The sequence below is a fragment of the Strix aluco genome, chromosome 1 (genome assembly GCF_031877795.1).
Source record: "Strix aluco isolate bStrAlu1 chromosome 1, bStrAlu1.hap1, whole genome shotgun sequence".
Lineage (NCBI taxonomy): Eukaryota > Metazoa > Chordata > Aves > Strigiformes > Strigidae > Strix > Strix aluco.
The window spans coordinates 669270-686835 of NC_133931.1; the positions used below are offsets into that span (position 1 = coordinate 669270).

A 17566-nucleotide genomic window follows, 5' to 3' on the forward strand; every position below is an offset into this window, starting at 1 on the left:
TATCTTAGGGCCTGGTTTACCTTACGGCCTGGTTTGTGGGGCTGGCACCTCACTGCCGTCCATCGCTCACGGTGCACGGTGTCCGGGTACAGACAGAGCCCGGCTTTGCCGAGATACCACGTAGGTGTTGGCTCTTGGGCGCTGCCCGGAGCCGTCAGGGGCGTGCGCAGGTCGGGATGCAGTGGGAAGGTTCGTCTCCCCGGGTACACGGAAGCAGCTTTAGTTCCCTCCATTGTTACTAGAAAGTCCATCTCGCGATGAGCAAATGATTTCCCCGTTGCCAGTCCAGATGCAAAGGTTTTTTCTGGCCAGCCCTTGAGATTTTCACCCAGAGCAAGTTGTGGCGGGGAGGAAGGGTTGTCGCCCTTTCTTTGTCACGTATCCACAACCGGGAGGTGCCCCGCAGAGGCGGTCCCTGCGTCTGGACTGGAGAAAGGGTCCAAAGCTGCCCTGAGGTCCCTGCCAGCCCGCGGTGGCCGGTGGTTACCCCTCACCACAGAGCCTAAATGGCTGCAGAAATCCGGGGGTTCCTCAGAAATTCCCCATATTTGGGCCATGCTCGCCCTCGGACCCCTCCGGAGGAAGAGTCCCAGCGGCGTCTCCAGGCTCGGGCCGGAGGTGGAGCGAGGGAGGGAGCATCGCTGTGGCGGCGTGCCGACCCCCAGGCTCGCTGGAGCTGCAGGAGCCCTGGCCCCGCTCTCCCGCTCGGGTCGTAGGAGTAGCAAGTCCTCGGGTGGAGAGAAATCCCCTTAGTAGCCCAAAACGCGGGGAGAGGCTTCTCGGCGCTGATCGCCTGCGCTCCTCTTTCTCTTGCCCAGGAACGAGCTCAACGACCACCTGGACACCATCGATTCCAACCTGGATAACCTGCAGACGATGCTGACCACCCACGGCTTCAGCGTGGACACGAGCGCGCTGCTGGACGTGAGTACCTGCCCCCCGCTCCCGCCGGGCCCCGGCTGCGTCGCGCGGCGCCGCGTGCCTGTGGCTGGCGGTGGCAGATGGACCACGGTAGCTTCGACCATGAATTTCCACAGCACGCCTGCGTTTGCTTTTCTTTCCCTACACTCATCATTCTTTCCTTTGGCAGCTCTTTAGCCCTTCAATGACGGTTACAGACATGAACCTCCCCGACCTGGACAGCAGCCTTGCCAGTGTGAGTAGCTGTTAAAAATCCCTGCGTGCACACGCAGCTGCCAGAACGAAGTGTGTCCCGCTGTTCCGCAGCCGCCCCTCTGCGTGATTAAAGGACGGGCTCTGACAGGCTCTGGCCAGCCCCAGCCCGAAGGGAGGGGATGTGGGCGAGAGGAGGAGCGGGGAGCCCCGCGCGGGCCGGGGGAGCCACCGAGGGGAAATAATTCAATTAGCGCCGCCGCTTTCTCCCGAGCAGCTCCTACAGAGAGCAGGGCTACTTCATCATTCACGCTCGGTTAATTAGGTGCTGAGACTTCCAGCTCTCCTGCGAGCTCTGCCCCCTGAACGTGGAAGTGCACTGAGGCCTAGAGAGCTGCATGTGGTTTCCATAAACCCTCCTTTTCGCTTTCGTGAATTGTCAGGAGGTTTTCTCAAGGCAGGCTCCATCCTGTGCCCTGTTCGTTGTTTTATTTCCTCGCGTATCGTCCGCGCTGAGCACCGCGCGCGGCGCCGGCTCAGCCTCTCCTCGCAAGAGCCAGCGTTGCCTGATAAAATGAGGGGTTTTTCCATCAGATAACGGTGATCAGGCAAACACAGCGTTTTGTGGCTGCGCCCAGAAGGTGCTTGGAGCAGCGGGGTGGAAATTACAGTCAAATCCAGCGAGTCCCAGACCCGGGAGCCCGATGCCTGGAGCGCTCCCGGGCTGGGGCCGAGTCCGGAGCCCCGGTGCTGCCTGCGCTGCCCTGTGTTGGTATTTGCACAAATTAGAACAATTCCGTGAGAAAAAATGAGGGAGACTGAGAAAAACAACGGCGTGGGTGCTGGGGTCTTCTCACCTGGCTGATGCAGTGAGCAGGAGACCCTCAGCTAGTCTCTAACTCCTTCTCCCCCCCCCCCACTTCTTTTTTTAATCTGAAAAAAGCACAAAGGGATCGTGTGTTTTTTCTCCCAGCGCAGAACAGGAAACATCTTGAAACTTCTTGCAAAACAGGAAAACCTGGATTTAAGTCCCTTTGCCGGGAGCTTGTGGGCCCGCAGGTGCTGCTCCTGGGACGGGCCGTGCGGGAGGGGGGGAGCAGGGGGAGCGCGCGCAGCCCCGCGCCAAAGCACCCCCGCGGCGTTTCCCGAAGCCGAACCGTTCCCACGAGCGTGTTTGGGCTATGCCTGACCCTGCGCTGGAGCGGGGGGACTCCTTACCCCGCCTGGCACCGGCGGGTAAAACACAGAAAAGGACTTTGCAGTTAATAATTCCGCAGCGTCCCTGGGGCGCGTCTCTCGCTGGATGTTTCTCGACCTTTTTGCTCCCTCCTCCCGCCCGGCGGTGCGACGTGGACACCGACGGCTAGCCGAGCTCTTGGGCTACTCGCAGGGGAAAAAGGGCTATGGGGGGAAGGGCAGAGGTGCAGTTTGTGCAGACAAACACCTTCCCCTGAGCTCTTTAACCAGGTTTTCTCCCGACTCGAGGCTCTGGGGCCGGCTGGGCAGGGAGCACAGGCTTAGTGGGATTTGGGAGAAGAGCACGAGCGGTGAAGATTCAGTAATTCAGAAAGGAATTACGTGGTGCTGTTGAGCTGAGGGTTACACCGCAGAAAATCTGGAAGCAGGATTTACTAACGGAGTCTTAACTGGCGCCCTCTGAAATCCACAGCTTAGCTCTTCAGCTCGAGCCGCGTTCGGATCGAGGTCACTTGTGTGTCGTTTATCTCTGGTGTCACCCTGGGAGGGCTGTTGCGCTGGGCTTTGTCTTCACCCAGCTACGAAAACCCCGGTGCTGGCTGTAGGTTGAGCTGCAGGGTTCCTGAACTGCAGCCAGACGCTCCCTGGTTGGACTAGATGATCTTTAAGATCTTTTCTGACCTAGATGATGCTGTGATTAAGACCCGCGTGCTCTCCAGCGCTCTGCTTTCGCTTGGTGCCAGTCGCTAACTGGTAACCAAAACGCTGGCTCCGCGCTGAAATCCTTGCTGAGGTGGCTTTTCCGCGGCAGCAGGTGCTGTAATAAGTAGTCACGGGATTATTAACTGCCTGTAAATCCAGAGAGGGAAAGTGATCCCGCAGGAGCACGTCCGCTCAGGCGTTGTCCTCCCAGTGGCGAATCCTGCTCGGCGCTCCGGGATTAGCCGGCTCAGCACCGTATTCCCTGGGCGGTGTTAGTTCTGGGGGTGCCGGGGTTTCCCCTCCTGACTTTGCAGCAAGCGGAGCTCCTCGGGTGGGCAGGGCGGTTTCTCCCGCTTCCAAAGTGTTTTTTCCCTTTAACACTCAGATTTTCCAGCCCGGTCGTGCCCGTGGGATGGGGGTGAGACAGGATCGTGTCCCCGGCCACAGCCCGGGTCGCTCTGGCAGCTTGCCGGGACCTGCAGCTCTCAGGTGCTTGAGTAGCAATAAGACTTTGAATAAATAAAAATCAATTAATAAAATGACTCTTGACAAGCGTGTCCCGAAGGCTGTCCCTGGGATTTTCGATCCTGGGATGCGGAACGTGCTGTGATCAGAGGGAGCGTTTGCAGAGCAGGACCTTTGCGTCTAGGAGAGAGGAGCCGGGTGACCAGGCTCGGCCCCGGGAGCCTCGCGGTGCCGGCACCGGCCACGCTGGCGACGCGGGAGCTGGAGCGGAGGCTGGAGCTGGAGCTGCACGGGCCCGGCCGCCAGCCCCACACCCCCCCACGGCCGACCCCCCCGCCATCGCGGGGCTCCGAGGCTGTAAACCCTGCACGCTGCGTGTGTGTCGGGTCCGTCGGACCCCCACCCACCCAACTTTTCTTCTCCCCGCAGATTCAGGATCTCCTTTCATCCCAGGAGCAGCAGAAACCGGCTGAGACAGAGGCCAGCACAGCAGACACAGGTACCCGGCGGCCGTCTCGGTTTTCTCTCAGCGGTGGGAGATTTGAGACTGCAGAAAAATGGTTTCTCCTCCCAAAATTTGGCTGAGAGATGGGGCTGTCGAGGCTGGAAACGAGGAAGCCGGGAGGGGGGTCTGAGCTCTGTGTGTAAATCCCCAATGGGAGGGAGCGACACGGAGGGAGCCGGGCTCTCCTCGGCAGTGCCCAGGGAGAATTGAAACATAAAATTCCATCAAAACACAAAATCCTGCCTATTTTTACCGTGAGGGTGCTCGAGTTCTGGCACAGGCTGCCCAGAGAGGCTGAGGAACCGTGGAGACGTTCAGACACGCTCCTGGGCAGCCCCCCTGCACCGGACACTCGAGGTCCCTCTGGCCCCATCGTGGGATTTGGGACTGTGTGGGCCCCCACGGTGCCGCTCCCCGGCCCCCAGCTGCGGGCTCAGCCCCCCCCCGGCCCGGGCAGGGTGCTCTCCCCGTGCTGTCGGGGTGAAATTCCTCGCCGAGTCCCGGTGCCTGGCGGGGCGCGGGGCGCTGCTTCCCGCGCGGCCGCTGTCGCGTTCCCCCGCCCGGCGCTGGCTTCGCCGCCCGCCCGCCCTCCCAAAAAGCGTCACCCTCGTGCCGACTCTCTCTTGGCAGGGAAGCAGCTGGTGCACTACACGGCCCAGCCCCTCTTCGTGGTGGACTCGAGCGCTATCGACATGGGGAGCGGGGACCTGCCGATATTCTTCGAGCTGGGGGAAGGGCCGTATTTCACGGACGGGGACGAGTACTCCGAAGATCCCACCATCTCCCTCTTGTCAGGGACTGAGCAGCCCAAACCCAAGGACCCTGCGATATCCTAAGGCCCAGGGCAGGGTGAAAAGAGGAAGAATACGCACTAAAGGGAAATCCAGCCGTCGGCCTCCTCGCTTTGCACAGACATTGAAAGCTCTAAACGCCCTCTGGTTCATGTTTGCTTCCCCCCGGCACTGTGAGGATTTCATTTGTGTGTGTGCTTAATGAGGTGTTTTGAAATCTGCTTTAGATTCTAGCCACCCAGCGCTCCTCCAGTTTGGCGGCCGCCGTGGTGGGGGGGGGGGGCCGAGCCGTGCAGGAGGATCCCCCGCACCCCCCCTGAACCTCGCGGTGCCGCGGCGGCTCCGGGGAGCGGGCGGGAGAGCCCGGACGGCCCCTTAACGCCACGCTCGCGATTCTGGTGCCGGGTGTGTCCCCCCCTCAGCCCCTCTCCACCGCGGGACACCGGCGGGGGCACGGCCGCGGGGAGGGGGGGGCCGGGAAGCGGGGCACTCGCCGGGGGTGCAGACGGGGTAGCTTTTCGGAGGAAGAGAGTTCCCCTTCCACCCCTGTCCCCTTCCCTCCTCGCCCCCGGAGAGGTGGATGCGATGGTTTTTAAAAGAGAAATAAAAGTTTGCCGATCTGGCGCCGGTGGGTCGGATCCCGTTGTGGTCTCTGCCTTGCGGTCTGGTCCCCGAGGGTCTCCCCCCAGCCCAGCTTTATCTTCTCTTTTTTTATTTTCTCTCGCTCTGTGTGTTTCTTTTTATTTGTTCCTTTGGGTTTGTTTTCCTTTTGCTTAGCAGTAAAAATTTGTACATTTACACTTCAGATTGTTAATAGTAAAAACTGTATTTTGAATTTTTACATGAGAGAAGAAGAACCCACTTCTATCTATATATATATAAATATCTCTCTATATATATACATACAAATATATATAAAACAAATGGTCTGTCACCTGGTGGCTTTTCTATGGTTGAAAGCTTTATTTTTGTCATCCGTTGGGGAAGCGGCTGGGATAAAGGCCCAGGAATTGCGCTTCTCCCGTGGCAGCCCACAAGGGGGGGGGTTGAACCCCGTGCGGTGCCTCCCTCGCCTAAATCCCGGGCTGGGCTCCGGGGCCGAGTTTTCCAGGACGTTTCGGAGAAGGAGATCGCGGCGGAGGTGTGGTGGACGCTGTGTGCGCCTTCGGGGGTGCTTTTTTTTTTTTTTTTTTACGTAAGAACAATAAAAAACTCTTCGTTGTTACCTTCAGAGCATTCAAACCTCCCTCCGTCCCGCTCCCCTCCGCACTGGGGGTGGTCGCGGGTGCTGCTTGGTCACCCCAAAAGGCAGCGGCAGCTGCTTGGTGTCGGGGTTCCATCTCCAGGCCGCGTGAATGTGCCGTGGGGCTGCTGGGGTGAGCCGCTCTGCCGTCACCTTTGGGGCTGTGGGGCAGGGCTGGGCCTGGCCAGCTCCAAGGTGGTTGTCCCCTCCGGGTGGCGGTGGCCTGGCCTCTGTTCCCGGGGAGAGGGGACACCCCCTACTCCTGCAGCTGCTGTGCCAGCCCACGCTTTTCCCCAGACACCCAACTCCCTCTGAACTGTGTTCAGTTTTGGGCCCCTCACTCCAAAAAGGCCCTTGAATGACTCGAGCGTGTCCAGAGAAGGGCAACGGAGCTGGTGCAGGGTCTGGAGCACAGGTCTGATGGGGAGCGGCTGAGGGAACTGGGGGGGTTTAGTCTGGAGAAGAGGAGGCTGAGGGGAGACCTCATGGCCCTCTGCAACTGCCTGAAAGGAGGGTGCAGAGAGGGGGGATGAGTCTCTTGAGCCAAGGAACCAGCGGCAGGCCAAGAGGGAATGGCCTCAAGCTGCGGCAGGGCAGGGTCAGACTGGCTCTTAGGAAGGATTTCTTTGCAGAAGGGGTTGTTGGGCGTTGGAATGGGCTGCCCAGGGCAGGGGGGAGTCCCCATCCCTGGAGGGGTTGAAGAGTCGGGTTGAGCCAGCGCTGAGGGATCTGGTGGAGTTGGGAACGGTCAGGGTGAGGTTCATGGTTGGGCTGGAGGAGCTTCAAGGGCTTTTTGAGCCGAAATGATTCCGTGATTCCCTCCTTCCTGCCGCTCCTGCCAGATGTTTGCCTTTGCTCCTCCTCTCCGTCAGCGCTTGAAATCACTTCCAACTTCCTCCGAGTTCTGCCTTTGGCTTTGGTGTGTCGGTTGTTTCCGCAGGGTTTTCCACCCCGCACCAGTTGTCACCCCTGGGGACGTCGCTGCCAGCGCTGGGTTCATTTCCCGGCGCAAGCACTGCGCCAGGAGACGGGAATCGCTTCGGCGGGGGCAGGATGTCGCGGGAAGACGAGCCCCGTGTCTGCCCTTCCCCAGACTCACGTGACTTGCGGGTCTGCGGTGCCCTGAGCCCGCGCCAACCCCGACCCCGTCGCCGCTGCGGTGACAGAGGGGTGACGTGCGAGGACCCCCCGGCTCTGCGCGGGAGGGTCAGCGCTCGCCTCTATGGCACGTGGACGCGATTTGATGCCAGGCAAAAACGCAACGGCCTTTCAACAGCCCGGGCGTAATGAAGCAATTAAAAATGGGCCGGGCGACGGCGTCTGTGAAGAGAAGTGTGCCGGGGGGACGGGGCTCAGCCCGCGCGGCGCAGCCTTGGCACGTGCGGCCGCGCCGATGGATGAACCAAGGGTGTGGGAGCACTGAGGGAGCCACGGGGACACTGAGGGAGCCACGGGGATGACGGTCCCACGGAATGGAGGACGTCTGGGCAGGCCCAACCGCACAAGCCACTCCGCAGGGCCCTGTGGCCCGAAGGACGAGGGAAGGTCATGTCCTGCCTTTGGGATCGATGAGGCAGCTGGAAACGATCCCGTTACTTGAGAAGGTCGTTACAGACGCGGCGAAAGCGTCGGAGCCGCCGAAACGGCTGCGTGGCGCGGGGGACGCTTCCCCACGAGGGGCTGCCCGGCGCGGGAGCCGGTGGTCGTGCCTGCACCGGGAGGGAACCGGGAGCTGGGAGGTAAAGACGGAGGAGTTCAACCTGGGAAAGGAGGTTCCTGATGCCGCCGCGTTCGGCTCCTGGAGCGACCGATCCGCCCTCCCCGGACACCGTCGGCCTTCTGGAAGGATCCACCCCCCCCTCGGATGCCCTCAGCAGCCCCCGCAGCCCGGGGTGCCGGCTCCCTGCTCCCCGCTCGCTCCCAAGAGGGACTGTCCCGGGTGTCCTGAGCATCACGTCGCTGGGACCGGCTCGACGTGGCCCTTGGGCGGCTCCTGGAGCCGCTGCTACGCGGGGACGTGGTGGGGAGCAGGGGGGGTCCGCGGTCGCCATTCGGCAGGACGCGAGGTCTGACCGCAGCACACGGTGCCACGCGCAACACTGGACTCTTCGGTGGGGGGGGGGTTTCCCCCCATCTCATCCCATGCTCAGGGTCCCTCGGTGCAGGCCGGGGTGTCCCCCCCGAGGGCTGCAGGAGCCCCTCGCCCCAGGCGAGCTGTAACGACCCAACAGATGGTTGTGTGTGACGCCACGGCCGCTCGCGGGATCTCACCCTGGCTAACGAGGGAAATGGCCAGCGGGGCTGAGCGCCGCCACGGGAAACTTCCCCCCACCCCGTAATTCCTCACCCGCCGCCGAAGGCGCCGGCGTCCCCTTCGCACGGTAACTGGAGCCACGGGGCCCCCCCTGAGGAACCACACTCGGCCCCGGGGCGACCGGCCGGGAGAGGGTCCCACCGAGGGGCTGCGCCATGGAAATGGGGCTGGGGGGGGCCCCAGGTGATTCCCATCACCGTGGGGAGGATGGTGGGAGTGGACACCAATGGGGAGCCCCCAGTTTAGCCCAGGAGCTTCTGGGGGGGGTCTCCTAACACGGGGGTGGCCCCTCGCAAACCTCCATCCCACCCCTCGCACTGTTGGGGGGCGTTGCCCCCCCCCCCCAGATCCCTGCGAATGCTGGAAAATGGTTGAGAAAATCCCGGCGGATGGAGTCAAGGCTGGGCTGAGCCCCGTGGGAGCGGGGAGGCACCGTGGGGGGCCACCTCCGCCGGCGTAGGGACCCCAGTGGGCCATTAAAATCATTAAAAAGCGCTTTTTTTTTTTTTAGCTTTTTAGATCGCAGGTACCGGAGGGAAGGGACACGACGCCGATGAGGGGGAGGGACGTGCCGAGAGCCGGTTGCGCTCGGCCTGGGGGGAGCAACTAAACGGCTCCCGGGGCCCAGAAAAAAACGGGGCGCAGGGACACGGGGAAGGTGCCGCGGGGTGGCCCCAAGCGCGGCCGTGCCAGTAGCCACCGCCGCGGCGTGCGGGAGAAACCAACACCCGGTGTTAATTCCCCGGGGTGTTTCATCACCTCCCAGCAACCCCCAACCCTGGGGCCCCTGCGCCGGAGGTGGGACCCGGGTCTTTAAGAGCCCTTGGTAGATTTTTTTTTTTTTTTTTTTGGCACCCCAAACCTCCCAAATTTCCTCCTAATCGGGGTTTTTTTGAACCCGTGTTCACTTCTGGCAGCGGGAGCAGGCGCAGGGCGGCCTCGGGAGCTGCTGCTGGGGGGAAAAATGGGCCTTGGGGGGGGGGGGATTAGCGCCAGGGGGGGCTGTTGGGGACGGGGTTTAACCCCCTCATTAAAGGTGTTGGCAGAAGAGCCCGTTAACAAGCGCTGCGTTGGCGGGGGCTCCCCGGCGTGATGTGGGGGGGTCCCAGCTTGGGGCCCGGTGTTGAGGCGCAGGGGGGTGATGGGGAGGGGACGGTGCCAGGACCGGGGGGGGCTCCTCTTACGGCTGCAGGATGGACTCGGGGGGAGCCCCATGGCGGGGGGGGGCTGCCCCCAGCACCCCCCATCTCTGCTCCCCGGCCAGCCGGGTCCTTCTGACCCCCAGCTCCCTGCCGGGGGGGGCGGTACCTCCATCCTGCACCCCCCTGCACCCCCCCCACGTTGCCCCACAGGTGGCGCAGTGGGTCCGGCGGCCATGGGGGGCCAGCAGCCCCCCTCCACCACACCACGCGGCTGCTGCAGGGACCTTTATTGGGGGGGGGGGGGGGGGGGAAGAGGGGTGCTGACAGCCGGGGTGGGGCTGCTCTGCTCGCAGCCCCCAACCCTAGGGGGGGGCACGGGGAGGGGTCCGGCCACCTCCCCGGCCCCTGCCCCACCCGGGCAGCCCCCAGCGAACCCCCAGTGGTGTGGGGGTCCGAGCGGAACTGGGGAGGGGGGGTGGAGATGGGGATCACCCCGCCACGGGGTGCAGGCTGCGCCGTGGGGCTGCGGGGGGGCCTGGGGGGGCACGGGGGGAGCCGAGGCAGGGAGGAGGAGGGGGGAGGCAGCAGGGGAGCGCGGCAGAGGACGGTGTCCCAGGAGGCGGCTCCAGCGAGGCTCCGCTGTCTCAGATCCCTGGGGAAGTGGGGGGCGGGGGGAGGCTGCGTCAGCCCTCACCTGCCCGACCCCCCCCATCCATGCGCCCCCCCCATCCCCAGCAGCGCTCCCACCCCCCCCGTGCCCCCACCCCACCCCTTATGTCACCTTGGGACGCCAGGGCCTCCTCCGAGTCCACGTCGTGGTCCACGCCTGCGGGCAAGCGGAGATGGCGGGGGGGGGGGGCAGGAGCCAGCGTAGCCCCCACCCCCCCACCCCACGGCCCCCGCGATAACGGGGTACCCCTGGCTCACGCTACACCCCCAACTGATGGGGCACCCCTGGATAACGGGGCACCCCAGGGTCTGCACCAACATGGCCCCTCCCCAAGGGTGGCCCCATGTCCCCAGCTCAGGGGTGTCGTGTGTGTCCCCCCCCCCGCGCTGCATCCCTGGGGTGGGACCCCCAAAGGATGCTCAGCCGGGTCGGGGGCAGCACAGGGAGGTTGGGGGGGCGGGGGGGGGACACACGCTGTGCCGGGGCCTCACCCTCCTCCGACTCGTTGGACTGAGCAGGGACATCGACGACGGGAGCTGCAAGAGGGCAGAGAGCACGGGGAGGGGGGGTCAGCGCCCAGCGGGGACCCCCCCAGGACCCCCACCCACAGGGTACCCACCGCCCCGGGCCTCCCCGGTGAGGGCGTCGGCGCTGAAGGAGCCGCTGTTGAGGGCGTCGAGGCTGGAGGAGTCGCTGCCCAGGGACTCCCGCGTCGCCTCGTCCGGCGGCGGCCGCTCGGCGCCCTCGAAGCTGACGGAGGTCAAACCTGCGGGAGAGGGGGTGGGCACGGGGGGGGGGGGGCTGGGCCCATCTTGGAGGGTCCCTCTGCACGGGGGGGGGGGCTGGACCCACGTTGGAGGGTCCCCATGCACGGGGGGGGGGGGGGGTAGGGGGGTGGGGGGGTCTGTCTGTGCCATCTCGCCCCCAGCCCTACCTTTGCCCAGGCGCTGCGCCGAGGTGGTCAGATCACCTGGGGGAGAACAGGGGTGTCAAGAGGGGTGGAGGGGGGGCGGGGCAGAGACCCCGGGGGGGTGTGTGTGTCCCCCCCATCCACTCGCCGCCAAGGGCCGTGTCCCCGTCGGGGTCCCCCGTCCCCACGCTCACTCTCTCCGGAGGCCTCCAGCTTGGCGGGGCTGACGGGCTCTGGAAGAGATGGGGCGGGGGGGTCAGCCCCATGGCACCCACATTCTGGCACCCACATTCTGCCCCCCAACTGCTAGCACAACACCCCCCCCCCGCCACACCCACCCCAGGCCTTGGCCGGGAGGGAAACTGAGGCACAGAGCCGGCAGGACCCAGCTCCCGGCCGGGGGAGGCTTGGGGGGGGCTGCGTGGGGCAGGGTCCCCCCAAATCCAGCCCCCCCACCCCCTTACCTGGTGTCTGTCCCTCTGCAGAAAGGGCCACGTCCAGGGTGCTCGCGGGCTCTGTGGGGACACAAGGGGGGGGGGCAGAGCAGGGCTGGGGAGGGGGGGGGCACATCCCGGACCCCACTGCCCTGGGGGATCAGGGACCGGGGCGGGGGGTTCACAGGAGACCCCGGGGTGAACACAGCCTGAACCCCCTCCCTGCAGAAAGACGGGGATCCCCCCCCAAGGGTGGCAGCACCCGCTGGGACCCCTCCCCTGGGGGTGCCCCCAGTCCCCCCCCCTACCATCGGCCGTCGCGGCGGCCAGGACCAGGACGAGGAGCACGGCCAGCGGCGGGGCCCTGCGGAGGAGACGCAACATTTGGGGACCCCTGAACCCCCAGAGTACACCTGCCCACCCCCCCCCATCCCTTCCTGGGGTCCCCTCCCTGGCTCCTGCACCCCCCGCCGTGTCCCCATCCCCGCCTGTGGCTGAGCTGGGCCTAAGTGGGGGCCGTGAGTCTGCGGCACTGGAGGTGCTGGGGGACCCCCTGGCCCAGCGGGGAGCGGCGGGGTTTGGGGTACGGGGTGGCACTGCCACGGGCCAGCGGGTTGGGGACACCCCAGCGACCCCCCCAGACCCCTCAGCGCTGCTGGGAGATGCCCCCCAGGACCCCCCAGTTCTGCTGGGAGAGGCCCCCTGGGACCCCCCAGTATTACTGGGAGATGCCCTGGGACCCCTCAGTGCTGCTGGGAGAAGCCCCCCGGGACCCCCCAACTCTGCTGGAGACGCCCCCAGGACCCCCCAGTATTACTGGGAGATGCCCCCAGGACACCCCATGACGAGAGAGGCCCCCCAGGACCCCCCAGTTATGCTGGGAGAGGCCCTGGGACCCCTCAGCGCTGCTGGGAGAAGCCCCCCGGGACCCCCCAGTTTCACTGGAGACACCCCCAGGACCCCCCAGTATTACTGGGAGATGCCCCCAGGACACCCCATGATGGGAGAGGCCCCCCGGGACCCCCCAGTTGTGCTGAAGAAGCGCCCCCAGTTCTGCTGGGAGATGACCCCCCCCCCCAACCTGCTGCGAGACGCCTCCCGGGACCCCCCCAGTTCTACCGAGAGAAGCCCCCCGGGACCCTGTGTCGGGGTCCCGGTGCTCCCGTTTCCCTCCCCCGTGCCGGGGCCAGCAGGGTCCCCGGGGGTCTCCGCGGTACCGGGGGTCCCCGCTGCCGCCGCCGCCCCCCCCCCGGGCTCACCTGCGGGGCACGGCCATGGCTGCGGTCCGGGGCTGGCGGCGCTGCGGGAGCCGGACCGGCGCCGCCCGGGGCCGTTATAGCCGCATGGGGCTGGGGAGGAGCCAGGTGGCCCCGGGCCAGCCAATCCGCCGCACCGGCACCGGCACTGCGGCTCCGCACCGGCACCGGCACCGGGTATCGGGTACCGGGCACCGGCACTGCGGGTCTGAACCGGCACCGGGCACCGGGTACTGGGCACCGGGCACCGGGTATCGGGTACCGGGCACCGGCACTGCGGGTCTGAACCGGCACCGGGCACCGGGTACTGGGCACCGGGCACCGGGTATCGGGTACCGGGCACCAGCACTGCGGGTCCTCACCGGCACCACCCGGCCCGAGTCACCCGAGGGGCCGTTCTGCTGCTGCTGCTGCGGGGACCCCCAAAGCCAGACCCCCCCCGCGCTGCTGCGGGGACCCCAGAGCCATGGCCGGGACCCCCAGCGCCACTTTGGGGACCCCAAGGGCACAGCCGGGACCCCCAGCTCCACTTTGGGGACCCCAAGGGCACAGCCGGGACCCCCAGCTCCACTTTGGGGACCCCAAGGGCACGGCCGGGACCCCCAGCGCCACTTTGGGGACCCCAAAGGCACAGCCGGGACCCCCAGCACCACTTTGGGGACCCCAAGGGCACGGCCGGGACCCCCAGCGCCACTTTGGGGACCCCCAGACTCAGCACCACAGTTGTCACAGCTCTGGGGACCCCCAGACCCCTAGCTGGGACCCTCCAGCACACACTGGGCATACTGGGGGTGCTGGGCGCCCCTTTTACCCCCCCCACCCCCCTTCCTGGGGTCCCCCCGGGCTGCCCCAGCCTCCGCTCCCCGGGGGGACCCCCGCCCACCCCCCGACCCGCACAGCCCCCCCCAGCCAGACCCGCGGGTTTCGGGACGGAGGCGGGGGGGTCCCATCGCGGCCGCGCACACCCCCGCCCCCCGCAGCCCGAACAAGGGCCCCTTTCTGGCCGGGGCGGCTCAATGCCCCTTTGTTCCCTGGATTAAGGGGCCGCAGGGTGGGGGGGCAGCACCCGGCTCCGGTGTCAGGGGCTGCGCGCGGGGGCCGGGGGGTCCCACCGGGGTGGGGGGGGGCTGGCCCCCTCCCCATCCCCCCGCGGGGCCGGCTGGCAGCGTCGGGGCGCTCACGGGGGTCGGGGGGGGCTGCTGGCCATGGGGCCACGAAGCCCCTGCGGCCCCGGCCCCGGTGTGGGGGCGCCCTGGCACGGCCGCGCCCCGGCACAAAGCGCCTTTATCCGCCGTGGGGCCGCGCGGCGCGTGGGGCCCGTCCCTGGCACCGGCCACGCGGCCTGGGGGGAGCGGCCCGGGATGGGGGGGGGCGTCCGCACCCCCAAACCTGGCACCAGCGCCCGCGCCCCGGCACAGCCCCGGTGTGCCGGTGTGGTCCTGGTGAGCCAGTATGGTCCCAGTGAACCAGTATGGTCGCGGGGAGCTGGTATGGGCTTGTTGAACTGGTACGGCCCCGGTGAGCCAGTAAAGTCCTGGTGAGCTGGTACCAGCCCAGTAACCCAGTATGACCCAGTATGACCTGTTAAACCCAGTGTGCCGGCAGCAGCTCCGGTAACGGGTGAACCCTGAGAGCTGGCACAGGCTCAGTGAGCCCCAGTGAGCCCGTGCAGCCATGGTGGGCCTGTACAGGCCTTGGGGAGCCGGTACAGGCCCTGGTGAGCTGGTACAGGCCCTGGTGAGCCGTTACAGGTCTGGTGAGCCGTTACAGGCCCGGTGAGCTGGTACAGGCCCTGGTGAGCCGTTACAGGCCCGGTGAGCTGGTACAGGCCCTGGTGAGCCGTTACAGGCCCTGGTGAGCCATTACAGGCCCAGTGAGCCAGTACAGGCCTGGTGAACTGGTACAGGCCTGGTGAGCCGTTACAGTCCCGGTGAGGCATTACAGGCCCAGTGAGCAGGTACAGGCCGCGGTGAGCCGTTACAGGTCTGGTGAGCCGGTACAGGCCCAGTGAGCCGTTACAGGCCCTGGTGAGCCGGTACAGGCCTGGTGAGCCGGTACAGGCCTGGTGAGCCGTTATAGGCCCAGTGAGACTTTACAGGCCCAGTGAGCCGGTACAGGCCCCAGTGAGATGTTACAGGCCCGGTGAGCCGTTACAGGCCCGGTGAGCTGTTACAGGCCTGGTGAGCCAGTACAGGCCTGGTGAGCCGTTACAGGCCCAGTGAGCCATTACAGGCCCTGGTGAGCCGTTACAGGCCCTGGTGAGCCGTTACAGGCCCTGGTGAGACGTTACAGGCCCGGTGAGCCGGTACAGGCCCTGGTCAGCTGTTACAGGCCCAGTGAGCCGGTAGAGGCCCCGGTGAGCCGTTACAGGCCTGGTGAGCCGGTACAGGCCCAGTGAGCTGTTACAGGCCCTGGTAAGACGTTACAGGCCCTGGTGAGCCGGTACAGGCCCGGTGAGCCGTTACAGGCCCAGTGAGCCGTTACAGGCCCGGTGAGCTGTTACAGGCCCTGGTGAGCCGGTAAAGGCCCTGGTGAGCTGTTACAGGCCCAGTGAGCTGGTACAGGCCTGGTGAGCCGGTACAGGCCCCAGTGAGACTTTACAGGCCCAGTGAGCCGGTACAGGCCCCAGTGAGACGTTACAGGCCCGGTGAGCTGTTGCAGGCCCCGGTGAGCCGGTACAGACCCACCCATCCGGACCCCAGCGGGCGGGGGGCTCCTGGGGCACCCACTGCCTGGCCTGGCTGTGTGGGTGCTGTGGGACCCCTCCCCACCCCGGGGGTGCCCGATGCTTGCGGGGAGGGGGACATGGCCGCCCCTTCCCTCGGGGCCCCACAGGGGTCCTTTGCCGGGGCTCGTTCGCCCCCGCGGTGCCTCGGGGATCAAAGCCGCCGGGGGGGGACCCCGAGGTGGGGGACACACGGATCCAGACCCCCCCGCAGTGGGGCTGTGCCGGTGACACCCCGGTACCCGGCTGGGTTCTGCCCCCCCGCAGGGTCTCCCGCCCCCCACGGGGTGCTCCCCCATGGACCCCTGTGCTGTGGGTGCTCGGTGGGGTCATCACCCCCCCACCCCCACCCCCGGGCACCTCAGGGTGCTGCAGAGTCGGGGTGGGTGCAGGAGGGGCCTGAGGGCGTCTCAGAGCCCCATGGGGGGGGGCACAAAGTGGGGGGGTCCCTGTGGGGAGATCCCAGTGCCTGGGGGGTCCCCACTGAGGGGGGGGTTTCAGTGCCCGGGGGGGGTCTCGGTTTTGGGGGGGTCCCCACGGGGAGGACTCGCTGTGCCTGGGGGGGGGGGTGTCTCAGCTTTTGGGGGTCCCACGGGATGAGGATTTCAGTGCCTGGGGGGGGTCTCAGTTTGGGGGGTCCCACGGGGGGGATTCCCAGTGCTGGGCTCTGTCCCCCTGCAGATGGGGGGGGTGACAGCGCGTGGGGGGGTCCCAGCAGGGGGAGGGGCCCAGTGCCTGCGGGGGGGCCCAGGCCGGGGGTGGGGGTGTCCCTGCCGTGGGTGCCCCCACCCCGGTGCCATCGAGTGGCCCTGCCAGCGCCTGACCCCTCAGTGCTGCACCAGGGGGGGGCTGTGTCCCTGTGTGCCCTCGTCCCTGTGTCCCCTGTCCCCCTGTCCCCATGTCCCTGTGTCCTGTGTCCCCATGTCCCCATGTCCTCATGTCCCCCATGTCCCCATGTCCCTGTGTCCCCATGTCCTGTGTCCCTGTGTTCTCCTGTCCCCACGTCCCTGTGTCTTGTGTCCCTATGTCCCTGTGTCCCTATATCCCCTGTCCCCTGTCCCCATGTCCCCATGTCCCTGTGTCTTGTGTCCCCATGTCCCCATGTCCCCCATGTCCCCATATCCATGTCCCCATGTCCCTGTGTCCCCATGTCCTGTGTCCCTGTGTTCTCCTGTCCCCATGTCCCTGTGTCTTGTGTCCCCATGTCCCTGTGTCCCTATATCCCCTGTCCCCTGTCCCCATGTCCCCATGTCTCCATGTCCCCTCGTCTCTGTGTCCCTGTGTCCCCATGTCCCTGTGTCCCCCATGTCTCCACGTCTCCGTGTCCCCATGTCCCCATGTCCATGTCCCCATGTCCCATGTCCCTGTGTTCCCCTGTCCCCATGTCCCTGTGTCTTGTGTCCCCATGTCTGTGTCCCGGTGTCCCCCTGTCCCCATGTCCCCGTGTCCCCATGTCCCCACACTGTTGGGATTTCACTGCCAGGAAGGCCCCCGGATGCCCCCACCCCCCCCATAGTGTGGGGACATAGTGCTGGGGTGCGGGGGTGGGGACATGGGGACACGGGGACATGGGGACATGGGGACACGGGGACAGGGCTGCAGAGACACAGAGGTGGGGGAAGGGGTGGTGGGGTTGAGGATGGGGAGCACTGGGAGCACTGGGAGCACTGGGGGCAGTCCTGTGAGCACTGGGAGCACTGGGAGCAGTCCCAGGAGCACTGGGAACACTGGGAGCACTGGGAACACTGGGGACACTGGGAGTGGCCCTGGGAGCACTGGGAGCACTGGGAGCAGTCCCAGGAGCACTGGGAACACTGGAGCACTGGGAACACTGGGAGTGGTCCTGTGAGCACTGGGAGCACTGGGGGCCATCCTGGGAGCACTGGGAACACTGGGAGCACTGGGAACACTGGGAACACTGGGGGCAGTCCTGTGAGCACTGGGAGCACTGGGAGCAGTCCCAGGAGCACTGGGAACACTGGGAGCACTGGGAACACTGGGGACACTGGGAGTGGCCCTGGGAGCACTGGGAGCACTGGGAGCAGTCCCAGGAGCACTGGGAACACTGGAGCACTGGGAACACTGGGAGTGGTCCTGTG

The 17566-nt window shown here is 66.1% G+C and overlaps 1 protein-coding gene across 4 annotated transcripts in view; it reads left to right on the plus strand.

The window, feature by feature from the left end:
- HSF1 (heat shock transcription factor 1) overlaps nt 1–5707 on the plus strand; it is a 71785-nt gene extending 66078 nt beyond the window's left edge. For 2 of the 4 annotated variants that reach the window (XM_074825669.1, XM_074825827.1), the window contains 4 exons: nt 819–924; nt 1091–1156; nt 3907–3976; nt 4613–5707. In XM_074825669.1, the coding sequence (XP_074681770.1) occupies nt 819–924; nt 1091–1156; nt 3907–3976; nt 4613–4818 (448 nt within the window). In that variant the 3' untranslated portion in view covers nt 4819–5707. The remainder of the gene's footprint in view (nt 1–818; nt 925–1090; nt 1157–3906; nt 3977–4612) is intronic. The other 2 variants (XM_074825747.1, XM_074825899.1) reach the window with 1 other exon arrangement.
- The last annotated feature ends 11859 nt before the right edge of the window (nt 5708–17566 follow it).